General features: G+C 37.3%; 1 protein-coding gene across 1 annotated transcript in view; it reads left to right on the plus strand.

Moving 5' to 3' along the window:
• Positions 1-9,038, plus strand: part of PINX1 (PIN2 (TERF1) interacting telomerase inhibitor 1) — a 39,643-nt gene extending 30,605 nt beyond the window's left edge. Inside the window, 2 exon segments of the mRNA XM_081339961.1 lie at positions 8,393-8,881; positions 8,884-9,038. Of these exon segments, the coding sequence (XP_081196087.1) occupies positions 8,393-8,881; positions 8,884-8,910 (516 nt within the window). The 3' untranslated portion in view covers positions 8,911-9,038.
• Positions 9,039-14,137: the final 5,099 nt, after the last annotated feature.

Raw genomic sequence — 14,137 nt, forward strand, 5'->3', positions numbered from 1 at the left:
GAATGTTGTCGCTTAAAGTTGTAGCATGCATATGTCTCTAGATCATGTAGCAAAATTGATTGGAGATTCAGAGGAGATGCAAACCTTGGGTCTTTTCTATACACAAAGTACATCAAGCCTTTTTTGCATCCCAGTTTTCCTTTTGTAGGAACAGCTTGTACATGGAGCAATCTGAAAACTTTATAAGTTTTGTAAGTTGCCATATTTGAGCACCACGAGTTGTTTTTAAGACTTCTTGTTTTAAATCATACATGTGAATGCACAACTCCTGCTCAAAGAGTAGAGTTGTGGCTAAGAGGATCTTTCTGCAACTTCGTATTGTGCACTAGTTGTGCCATTATCTGGATCCTGAGGCCCAGTGCATGAGGCCCACTCATGCCCTAGTCCTATCTCGACTGGATTACTGCAACATGTTCTACATAGAGCTACCCCTGAAAAGTATTCAGAAGCTACAGTTGATGCAGAATGCAGTGGCGCACGCAATCCTGGGAACCCCTAAGACTGCACATATAACACTGTTACTGCGCAAGCTGCATTGGTTGCCAGTTTCAGTTAGCCAGTTCAAGGACTTGGTTGTTAACTTTAAAGCCCTACAGTACATGGCCTTGGGTCCAGGGTATCTGAGGAGCCATCTCTCTCTAATGGGACAAACCCACCTCATTCAAGCCAGCAGAACAGGCCTGCTATGGATCCCATCTGCTAAGGAATTGAAACAGGTGGGATCAAGGAGAAGAGCTTTTACTATCATGGCCCCATCCCTGTGTAACAGTCTACCATGGAGGTGAGAGCTACTCTCTCCCCTTCGGCATTCCGGAAGAGTATTAAATCCTGGCTTTGTCAGTTTGGCTGGGACCCCGAGGGGCTGGCTGACCGGGTAAGAAGACCTCATCCCCATCCCATCCAACTCTTGATCCTTTTAATACAGTTTTTAATATAGGTAGTCCTCGACCTACAACAGTTCAGAGTTACAGCAGCACTGTAAAAAGTGGCTTATGACCAATTTTCACTCTTACATCTGTTACAGCATCCACGGTCAAGTGATTAAAATTCAGCTGGTTGACAACTGGTCATATTTATGACGGTTGCAGTATCCCAGGGTCAAGTGATCACCTTTTGCGACTTTCTGACAAGCAAAGTCAATGGGGAAGTCAGATTCACTTAATAACGAGTGCACTAATTCACTTAACAACTGTGGCAAGAAAGGTCGTAAAATGGGACAAAACTCACTTAGCAACTGTCTTGCTTAGCAACAGAAATTTTCGTCTTAATTGTGGTCATGTCGAGGACTACCTGTAATATTTTAATGTCTATCATTTTAATCTGTTAATATTTTAATTATTTTTCACTTGTTTTTATAACTTATATGCTGTCTGGAGTCACCTTGTGGGGAGATGGGTGATATATAATTTTTAATAATAACGATAATAATAGTAATAAGACAAATCCAGTCTGAACATCTGGCTGACTGTGCAACAAATCAGAAAAATAAATGAGCATATTTACATACACATGCGTTCACACAATTTAGCATCTTGTATTTCCCATTACTCTGGGCTTTGTTAATTATTTTATTTATTAAATTTTTATGCCAAATAATTGATTTGTTAATCACCTTCAACTCCTGGCAGTCTGTTGGGCAGGTCTTCTGCTTATTTTGGACTTTAACGTGTTGGCCATGTTGCCTCTGTATTTTAGATTTGCTAAAAAGATGTATGTGATGGTGCTCTCTAAGCCTTCTGCAATCAAAACAAAATGTTCTGCATGTTGAGGTCTCCTTTGAAACAACCCAGGGAGCTTAACTTTTTCCATTACGCTGTGCTTCATTGAATTGTGTTGGTTGCCATGATTGGTTGCCAAAAGGGAAACAGAGTAACAAATCACGTAATTATGATGTCACATCTCAGGATAGGCGGTCAAGGGAATGATATAAAGGAGAGATCTATAAAATATATGGAGATTATTTTCTTCTTCTTTTGCCTTTAATGTTAGAATCTGAAGTTGTCCATTGAATCTGTTGGCAGGAGATTCAGGACAGACAAAAAGAAGGGATATCTTCACACAGTACATATGTAATTTAAGAATTTTTTTTGATGCAGGATGCTTTTCAATTAGAAGCAAAGGGGCTTAGGGAAAAAAACATGGTGGAGATAAAGGCTATTCCTATCCATTAGTCTGATGAATGGATGTGATTTCTAGGTTGAGAGACCATTATTGCAGGAAAGAACTCTACCTTCCCATCCTGCTTTTGCACTTCCTTTTATCAATTGGTCAGTCACATTAGAAAGCAGAGATGGGTGTTTTTATAAGGAGGCAAAATAAGCTTTTCCAGAATTTCCATTGAGGTGCAGTTACTACTATAAATTGTAGCTCCACATTTTTCTCTTCAATAAATAGAGAGAAAAATTGCAGATCTGGGTGCATTGACTTTCATTTTAGATATTTGGGACTGGTTTGTAGTTCCCAACTTACTCTTGAACAAATAGGGACTATTTCTGCATTTATAGGTAAGCTATTGGTTACCTGAGATTTCTCATAAGCTTGGCCTCTTTTCCTTCATTGTCTGCAAAGCAGGAACTACCTGTTTCTGTTGCTAACCTGGAGTCAGATTGATTGGACTGTGTGACACTAATTACACTCTTTCCCAGCTACAAACTGTGATGTTAATTCTGCAGTGAACATTTTTTTTAGAAAAAGCTTATTCGACATACAAGTTGAAAAAAAAAAGTATTATTCCCCCATCACTAAATTATATTATTATTTCCCTATCCCAACTCTTGAACATTACAAATGAAAATTCCTGAAAGTGCCAGTTATTCCCAATTTCAAAAGCAGCATCGTTTCCTCATCTCTGAGAAGCCCGGCCCTTTCACTTGTTGACACAGCTTCCTCCTATAATCTGTGCTGGAATTCTTTTCCGTCTTCAGGGTTTTTCCAAGCTCGGACTGACATCATTTTTTCCAAGCCATTTTATCTTGACAATCTACTTTTCTACTCTACTCTCATCCCACAAGCCATGGCTATCTTAACACAGATTATTATTAGGGCATTTTCCCCCTTATTTTATTCTCTTCACCTTATTTTAATAGGGTTTTGTTCTTTTCTCCATCTATTATTTTCACCAACATTTTTTAATTAAATTAGTCTTTGGTATAGAGGATTGGGAAGTACCATATCTTGCTTATTTTGAAGTCAAGTCCTATCAGATGCATTTCTTATTTGCTTCTCTCAGCTGACATCCTTCAGCCCCCGACCTTCGCTTCTTCCGGCGCGATCTTAAAACATTCTTTTTCGAACAAGCTGGCCTGGTCTGACGGGGTGGGGTTGGGTTTTTTAAAATTAGTTTTTAACTTAATATGTATTGATTTTATGGGCATGATGTTTAATTGGTTTTTAATGGTTTTTTAATTTTTGTATCTGATTTTTATTGTGTATTGCCCTGTTCACCGCCCTGAGTCCTTCGGGAGAAGGGCGGTATAGAAATCAAATTATTAAATATTATTAAATTAAATCCTTTTGCAAAGGATGAGTGGAGGCTTCTGGGGCAATTTAGCTATTGTTGCATTGCAGTTTCCACCACTTCTGACCATGGGGAATTGGAATCTAACTTCTAGATCAGGGGTGTCAAACTGCCGGCCCGTGGGCCGGAGCGTCACGGAGAAACCGTGCCCATCCCGTTTTCGGCAATGGGAAAAAGTTCCAATATGTCGCGCGACGTCACGTGACGTCGCGAGTTTGACATGCCTGTTCTAGATTATAGGTAACAAGTCCCTATTTCTACTGTAAAGCATAACATCTTGCTTTTACTTTTTTTCTGGTTGGACCTCTTTTAAATACAGTTCCCCAAAAACCTGAATATTTTATAAATTTATATTGTGGGATATCACACTTATAGCTGGATATGAATAAAAAAAATCTTAAGTTTTGAAATCTGTTCTGCCACCTACTCCATCACATGGAATAGATGAAGTATCTACATATTATTAATGATTGTTTAAAGATGCTTTAGACATCTTTAATTCCTCTTAATGTCGGTAATCTTCAACTTACAACAATTCATTTAGTGACTGCTTGAAGTTATAACAAGTCACTGAAAGAAGTGATTTATGACCGTTTTTCACACTTACGACGGTTGCAACATCCCCATGGTCATGTGATCAAAATTCAGACACTGGGCAACTGACTCATATTTATGATCACTGTAGTGTCTCAGGGTCGTGTGATCTCTTTTTGCAACCTGACAAGCAAAGTCAATGGGGAAGCCAGATTCACTTAACAACTGTGGCAAGAAATGTCATAAAATGGGGGGGAAAAATCACTTAACAATTGTCTTGCTTAGCATCATAAATGTTGGGCTCAATTGTGGTCGTAAATCAAGGACTACCTTTATAGGGGATGTACAATTCAAATTTTCATCTAATATAGGGGCCAAATAAATGCTTCATTTTCATAGGATTGTGTTCATTATAGTCTGCTATTTGTATTGAGGAAAGTTTAGTTTTTCTGGTACATATATGTTCAGAGAAATATTTGAAACTGAAAAAAACATGCAATCCCTTCCAAAAATATTATAATAATCGGTTCAAGAATCATAGTGAGTCCATTTTCCTATTACTTAAATGAGAGGGAAACCAGTATATATATAAAACTCATGAAGTTCTATTCAGTTTTAATACCATAGTTTATCATACTGAATCGTTATCATAGGGTAGCTCTGTTTTTTATATAATGGCTAATTGAATTACTGTTTAAAAGCATTTCAACTAATTGCACATTTTATATTTCAAACTAAATTATTTGACAATATCAAGGAATAGCTTTACAAGTTAATGAAGTTATGTACCCAGTAGTAGGCTTACTACAGGGCTATCCTACCAATTTTGTCTATACCGTATATTATTCTTTGATGGTTTTAAATATTTGATTTATAGACTTTTTGAATCTTTCTACAAAGCTGATACTAAAAACTTACAAGGACATTCTTTAGCATCCACATAAAAGGAAGCTGTTTCTTATCTAAGAAGGGATTACTATTTTTCATCAGGAACCTGAGTCTCCTCATCCTTTCACATCTTCTCTGAAACAGTTCTCCATACCTCTATGCAAATCTATCATTTCATTATCAGCTATAACTTTTATGAACCCACTTGGTCATTTCAGATTCAACAGATGCTCCCTGCTTCTTGTAGTTGCCTGCTCTTTAGAATCTACCATATTGCATGTCTTAAGAAAGCACATAGGATTTCTTCTTGCTCTTTGGGCACCAAAAAAAATGGATTGATTTCTGAGCTGCTGCCTCTGGGTAGCAACCGGGCAAAAAAGGCCCCAGATTTTAATGATCTGGTGTCAAGAATGAACACCGAAGACATAGCAAAGTTTGAGGATAGACAAGGAACATCTCAATGGATAAGGGGCCACTCCTCCTCTTGACTCACCTCTTGGTGGCAGACTCCAATTAGTACATTTTTTCCTGATGTAAATAGCAGCTGATTTAATCTGACAACACTGTTCAGATCACCATCATTGTTTTTCCCTGGTTTCCAGGGTTCCAAAGAGAAAGTTGGTCATGCGAAGCAGTTGGGAGTGTTCCTGGCACCTAGCTTTTCCAAATGATTAACGGTTCTCCATCAGTGTCCCCGAAATGTGGTGTGTGAGTTTGCTTTGGGGCTGACACTGCCTTTACCTGTCTCCATGCCCTGCTAACTTTGTGTTCAGTGGCCCGTGGTTATTAAAATTCCTGTCAGTACAGGAGTGGTTTAGCTTGCGTTCTTGTCTGTAGGCATCATGGGTTTCTCTGAACTTCTCCATTTTAGGCAACAGTACATGTGTCTGGTTACTGACTTAGAACTGATTTAATATTCTGTGCTTCTAGCTTAATATTCTTGTCTTTGTACCTTTCACCTTATGCTCAATTATGATTTAACTCACAATGCTATTTTTTGGGGGGGGAAACATTTTAATATATAAAATACTAAAGGTTCTTTTACTCAGGTGAAGCAAGCTTTGGTGACAGCCATTGATGATTTTTTTCTGTAGTCAGAATATAATGAAAAAAGAAAGGGAGAATCAAAATATTTTTGTGCCTGCTTGCACACCTATGCTTTATCCAAAAGATACACTCCAAATTGATGTTTCTTCTTTGCATAAATATATTAGAGAAAGGTAGAAATCAAGGAGGCTTACTTCCACAAATATCACTCATGCATTTATTAAAATGTTATTTTTTTTTATTTCAAGAACAACCCAAACAAATAATTCTTTCCTGCTGAAACTAGGTAGTACTTAATTTTGGTTGTGTCATCATCATCATCATCATCATCATCATCATCATCATCATAATAAAAGTTGGACGGGACCTTGGAGATCATCTAGTCCAACCCCCTGCTCAGGCAGGAAACCCTATACCATTTCAGACAAATGGCTGTCCAGTCTCTTCTTAAAAACTTCCAGTGTTGGAGCATTCACAGCTTCTAGAGGCAGGTTGTTTCACTGATTAATTGTTCTAACTGCCAGGAAGTTTCTCCTTAGTTCTAGGTTGCTTCTCTCCTTGGTTAGTTTCCATCCATTGCTTCTTGTCCTGCCTTCAGGCGCTTTGGAGAATAGCTTGAGTCCCTCATCTTTGTGGCAACCCCTGAGATATTGGAAGACTGCTATCATGTCCACCCTCGTCCTTCTCTTCATTAAACTAGACATACCCAATTCCAGCAGCCGTTCCTTAGATGTTTTAGCCTCCAGACCTCTAATCATCTTTGTTGCTCTTCTCTGTACTCTTTCTAGAGTCTCAACATCTTTTCATGGTTCACAACTTTTAAATGGCACGTTGTTTAAGTTCACAAGATGAAAACTAAGATTTTTGTTTGTTTTGTTTAAAAAAGTTTTTGTTTGTCACAGGAGAAAGAATGAGGAAGTGGCTAGACAAAACTTTGTAAGGCACAAGTTCTTTTCTGAAGGAGCTTGCTTGCTCTGTTAGTAGCCAATGTCTTCTCTGAGAAGATTGAGATTTTTCCTTTCTGTTCCATCATGAATGGGGATGTAGAAAGTGACAAAAATGAGCTTCTGGTATAATTAGGCCTGCCATAGAAAAGAGATGTAGAAAAGGACAATTGTCTCTTCACACATATGTACATATTGTTTTGATTTGATTTTTAGGGAAAAGGTGATGTTATATAGTATTTATGACAGTGCAGTAGGAATTCACAGCATCCCAACCTGAAACCAGCTGGAACTTAAGACTGAACAAGACATCATAAGATGAGATCTTTGAACTGTATACAAGGAATATTCATATTACCTCAGTGATCAGTCTCCAGTTGCATTTTCTCAATCGTTGTAAATTAGAATATGTAATTCTAGTATGAATTAATACATCAGGGCAATTGTAGGATGTTAGGGGAAATTGTGATTCCATTTGCCAGTGAAATGAGAACACATGATACCAAGTGCAGAGAAAACGTCTTCCTGCAGTATACCCAGAATGATCTCTCATATTGTGAGAGATGTGAGAAAGAGATCCTTCATTTTGGATAATGGCTAAAGAGGCACATCCTCATTCATACATACTTACCTATCACTCTCTTCAGGGTAATATGAGACAATAATACAGGATATCCAACTATTTGAAGTAAAATGTTTTCAAGCCCATATCATACTGGGAACTCCATGTAGTGTTTATGAAATCAATTACTTCTTCTGTTGGATGTGATTTATACTATCGCATTCTGAAGTTCATTAAAATGTTGAATTATTTAAAATTCACATCTTATGGCTCATTATAATCTGCCCTTCAGGTACACCACTGGGTGCTTTCAAGTGTATGTAATTGAGATTCAGTTAAGGGAGACTGTGGACATCTGCCTGATCAGTAGTTGCGTGAAAAGGCAACTTCCTAATGAATATGCACTCCAAGGACCAAGTCCAGTGGAACAAAAATAATGTTGCTCTTCAAATTCCATTAGTGATTCTTGGGGTACTTAAAAGTAAATTCTCCTTAGGAATTTTTTTAAGTGATTTGCAGTGTTGAGTATTCCAGCTCTTGAGTCGGTCTGTCTTTACAGGATTACTATGTTTACTTTTACCGAGTTTGCTCTGTGAAATAAAAGGCTATCCCATTCTTATTGGGTGTATAACTTGTTGCTTAAAAAGACATTCGTCTGCCAACTGAGTCTTCAACAAACCCCTTAGATTTGGCCTTCCCAAATAAGCAGCAAAAGTAGAACATTTGACAAGTCCTTTCTGTACATCATGTATGGATTTTGGGTTTCATCTGATTTGACATGTGCTGAGCTCAGCTAAGCAGGACTGACTTGTTTCAGGAAATAAAGCAGGTTTGGACTGAGGTACATGCACTTACTCAGTTTACTCCCCTGATTTCTACCCCCTCTTCTTTCATTCTCAGGTTGATGCTGCTGGCACAGGCTCTCCAGCAGAAGATTCAAAAGAAGTGACTGTGCCACCTGACCAAGTAGATAGGAGCAATACTGTAACCAGCACTCTTACCGTGCAGGAATATTTTGCCATGTGCATGACAAAACTGAAGAAAACTCAACATTACATCACACCAGAGTCAGCTAATTCTCCTCTAGTGATGGCTGAGAAGTTGGAGAGTCTGGAATCCCAGACAAAGAAGAAAAAAAGACACAAACATGCACAGGATGAGGCTGGAGAACCAAAAATTATCTGCACTGGGATACTAGGTTCAAGCAAAGATGAAGTGGACACCCAAAAGAAGAAAAAGAAAAAGAAATCTAAGCATCGGGAAACTAGCAGTGGTCTTATTTATAATGAATCTCAAAGTGGTTCTCAAAAGGCAGGACAATGTTCCTTTGAAATATCTAAGGATGATAATGATTTAGGAGAGCAAAAATCAAAGAGAAGGAAAAAGAGCAAAAAAAAAGTAGACTGGGATGTAACTGAAGATGTTGAATGAATAAAGCTGAAGAAGAAATATTCCAGCTAATATAAATCTGCATGTTTAACTTCAGTGAAATATACTTAGATTTCCACATTTACCCAAATAAACATACAATATTTTATAAATCAGACATGGTCCTTATTTGTTTAGTTATTTCAACTCCATAAGCATACAACATTAAAAAAAACAGTAAAGGTAATAGAAAAATTATGTGTATCAAGAAGAGGAAATGTTCAAATTAATTTTAAAAACCCACCCCATAAAAGACTTGCCTTAACCAAGAAGTGGGGGGAAAGACTAGTTTTCCACATAGTGGGGACCATATGAATATTTGTTGTCTTTGTTTCCCCCCCCATACTATTCCCACCTTTTGGAAGATTCATTGCAATTCATTGAGGGGTGTTGGTTGGAAATTCTTTCAGGAAATCCTGAATCTTCTCATGATCTTCTCTAGTTGCTGTATTTCTATGGACATGCATGTTCATAAATCCTATGGCAGAGATTTTTTGGGGGAATGGAGAAGATGTAGTAGTTAATTCATGGCTTGTAATATCCATATATCATGTTTTCTTGACACACTTCAAAAGAACATGGTATAGTTTGTTTATTTAAATAATTTATATGATTTCTCAACTCGGTGTAACTCTGGGTGGTGTATAAAGGAAAATTAAATCAGCAATATATGACAAGCATTTATGATTTTTCCCAGAATAAATAGTGGATCATTGCCTGTTAATCCTTTTTGACCTGAATTACTAACTCATTGTTGGCTATGTTATTGCCTGTGGATTTCTTTTTTCTTTATAGTATTCCAAAGGAAAAAATAAGGGATAAAAAGTGTTATTAAATGAAATTGATAAGTATACACAAATGTAGATACGCTATTTTTTCCTGCTCTTTTTCTGCTTCAGTTGGTCTCTTTTTAGATCACCAACATAAACAAATACAAAGTATAATAATTTTAACAAAGAGAGGTCCAATCCTAAGTAGAAAATAAAGTACCAGGCCAACAAAATAAACAAATTCAGTATGAATAGGAGGGTTATAAACTTGCTGCTTCTTTTGGAAAAGATTGGGAGATCATCTTTTGTATGTCAGGTACAGTATGCTTTATTCTGCTCTGATTTATAATAACTTCAGATCTTTTCTTTCCCCCAATTTAGTCCCAAGCTTATTTGATGTAGCTTTCTTTCAAAAATGTAAATTAGATATCCAGTCTTGCATAACAGAAGATCTTCCATATTTCTTAGAACAAAACAACTTTTGCAAGGGGAGAACTTACATAGCAGCCAATAAAGTTCAAGCTCCCCAGCCCAAAGAGTTTACGGAGGTACATACCTTAGTTTCTTATTTTGCTTCTAGATTCTCCTTCTCTGACTGCTACATCAGGTTATGAGCAAAGGCCATATAGTAATAACAACCAAGAGCTATGATTCCTAAAAGATTAGCAGATCCGGCCTTTCTCAATGAGGTAACCTAAAACTGGCTTAGACTACATTTTCTGCTTTTTTGTACCTTACCTATGTAGCCAGGTGCCAGAAGCTTTTTTATACTTCATTACAATTATTTCTGTATCCAAACTAACAGTATTTCTCTGAAAGGAGATTAATATGAGTGAGCAGAGTTCTGAGGCTCTAAGTGAATAAATCTTAATCTATTTAATAGGCAGCTGAGAAAAATCTATGGAAATTATTTTCATCTAATGTACCTCATACTCTACTGCAGGGGTCCTCAAACCTGGCTGGCTGGCTGAGGAATTCTGGGAGTTTATTTATTACATTATTACATTTTTATACCGCCCTTCTCCCAAAGGACTCAGGGCGGTGTACAGGGCAATAAATACAAAAACAGGATACAAAAGTTAAAAGCGAATTAAATAAATGCCCAAGGTTAAAACAATAATTAAAATGTATTAAAACCCCAACCCTAACTCATCAGACCAGGTCAGACTGCTCAAATAGATACGTTTTTAGATCGCGCCGGAAGGAGCGAAGGTCGGGGGCCGTCCGGAGCTCAACCGGCAAGCGGTTCCATAGGTCTGGCGTGCCCACAGAGAACGCTCTCCCCACAGGTCATAAAAGGGCCAAGGTTGAAGACCCCTGCTCTACTGGCACAATTTTTGAACAGAACTCGTTCCTGAGGCCTTCCTGACAATTAGAAGTGGAATCAGTGGAACAACTTTCCTCCAGAAGTTGTGGATGCTCCAACACGAGGTTTTTAAGAAGAGATTGGACAACAGTTTGAAATGATATAGGGTTTCCTGCTTGAACAGGGAGATTGAACTACTAGAAGACCTCTAAAGTCTCTTCCAAGTCTAGTATTCTGTTATTCATTTGCCTCAGCAGGTGGCAAAATCTCACTAAACTTGATTCTTCTAGTGCAGGGGTGGGGAACCTTGGCTCTTTTATAACTTGTTGGACTTCAGGAATTCTGGGAGTTGAAGTCCATAAGTCATAAAAGACCCAAGGTTCCCCACCCATTCTAGTGTTTCTTAAAGATACATGGTATAACTTAAAGATACATGGATTCAGCTCCCAGAATTATTCAGCCAGTATGAGGAATGAAGTCCACATATCTTCCACACAGTTTCCAAGGTTGAGAAGGTCTGGATAGTTCTTGGATGGAACATTCCTTTTATTTATTTTATTTTTTTAAATTTTAATTCCATTTATATCCCGCCCTTCTCCGAAGACTCAGGGCGGCTTACAAGCTCAGCAGTAGCCTTCATTCTATGTATATGCCTGCTTATTAGGGCTTTCACACACACACCCCAAGCGGCATTATTACAAAGTCAGCTTATTGCCCCCAACAATCTGGGTCCTCATTTTACCTACCTCGGAAGGATGGGAGGCTGAGTCAACCTTGAGCCTGGTGGGATGCGAACCTGCACTAATTGCAGGCAGCTGGTGTTACTTAAGGAGGCATTAGCCCACTGCTCCACCAAGTCTTTGAAAGACTAGTGCTATGGGGTAGACCAAGGAGGGTCAACAACCACTTGTATAATATTCCAAGACATAGGCCGATGTTTCTGTGTAAGTCACTGGCACTCAAGCTGAAATTCAGGGTAACTATTTTACTTTTCTTTCCAATTTTTTTATTTTTTTTTAAAAATAAATTACTGCACTTCATTTCTTGAACTTCATGGTTGAAACTCTCTCTCCTCCTTCCTGTCTGTGCGTCTATACCGTGCACTCCTAGTAAACAGTATAAAATCCTATGAACATTTAACATTACTCTACCACCCCCACCCCCATTCAATGTAATGTCCGAGTAAGGAAATATAAGACCTGTAAACATTGCAGCTTTTGTACTTATTGGTCACAGCAGAGTCATCAACAAGGAAGAAGGGGGAAGCACCTGGCCTTACATTTAAGTTTAGCATAATTAAGCCTTTTAGGCTAAAAATCAGAGCTGGCCACTGGTCAAAGGAGTTTTAATTGATGGAAACAAACACTAATTTTAGTACCAAGCTCTCAACCTTTAATGGTCTTCAAAGAAGTTGAGAGAGCTGTTTATGTGACTAAATCATCCAAAAGTTATTTCTAATTAAAGGAAATAGTTGTTTTTTAGATTTGAATTTCTTGGTTATAACAGAGGCTTGAAGTTGCCAAAGTAAACAGTTAATGCCCTCCTCAATCTCAGCATGCCCTATCAACCAGTTGGAGATTGCAGTCCTAACCATCATAAGCAGCCATGTTGAATGGCAAACTTAAATGTCCAGTTTGGGGGCAAATGTAAATATCTTAAGATCTACACTGGACTTCTGTGGTTGGCAACCAACTTCCAGTGAAGAGCAGGACACGAATACACCAGCATTCTCCTGACCTGTGCCAGTTTCTCTCCCAAAGAAATCTAAACTTAGAAGAGGGGAATGGAGAGGGAAGGTTTACTGAACTTTCTGATTTGAAAGAGAACATTAGTGAATCAAATACTGTACTTATCATCATAACCTATGACAATTTGATCCTACACGTTAAATGAGAACGATAGGAAAAGCTTCTGCCAAGACAGTAGCAGTCAACAGAAACCACTCTACATTCTTTGCGTGTTATCTGTCAATGACGCCAGAACTAAAAAGGACTGAACAAATAATATGAGCTGCATTCACCCAATATATGTTTAACCTATTATAAAATGTATCCATTTTGAGAGTTTGCAAGAAGTATGGAACTACCTCTCCTTAAAGCGGCCCAAATGATTTATATATTTATATGTGTATATATATTTATATATTTATTTTTATTTAATTATTAAATATTGCTAAGCACATTGATTTGTGCTTTAGATTGTAAGCCGCCCTGAGTCTTCGGAGAAGGGCGGGATATAAATGAGATATATATATATATATATATATATATATATATATATATATATATATATATATATATATATATATATATATATATATATATATATATATATATATATATATATATATATATATATATATATATATATATATATATATATATATATATATATATATATATATATATATATATATATATATATATATATATATATATATATATATATATATATATATATATATATATATATATATATATCGCCCATCTCACCCAAGTGACCCTGGGTCATTTACAACATCATGATAGTATTAATTCTGTGTCCCCAGAAGACACACAAACCGGGAACCTGTGGCAATTTGTCCAATAAAGCCAAATCATTTTAAGATAGATTTTAACATCTCTCACTAATAGCAATAGCCCACACCAACAAGGAATTAATGTGTGCATCTTGAATTATATTGTGTTATTACAATAATTTGCTTCAGTTTGGAAAGAATATTTGACATGTAAAACATACAGAGTTTTATGTTTAAACTTGATACTTAAACTGTATTTGGGAAAGAATCATGTCTCGGGGTCATTCCTTGCAATTGTCTGGAAGGACTTCAATATATATATATATATACTGAGCTATACAGATCAATGGCTTGAAGTGAGCAAGTTACAGGTAGTCCTCGACTTGCAACAGTTCATTTAGTGACCGTTCAAAGTTACAACGGCACTGAAAAAAGTGACTTACGACCTTTTTTTCACACATACAACTGATGCAGCATCCCCATGGTCACATGTTCAAAATTCAATGCTTGGCAAGTGATTCATATTTATGGTGGCTCCAGTGTCACAGGGTCACGTGATTACCTTTTGCGACCTTCTGACAAGCAAAGTCAATAGGGAAGCCAGGTTCACTGAACAACGGTGT

This window comes from Vipera berus (genome assembly GCF_964194415.1).
Source record: "Vipera berus genome assembly, chromosome: 1".
Lineage (NCBI taxonomy): Eukaryota > Metazoa > Chordata > Lepidosauria > Squamata > Viperidae > Vipera > Vipera berus.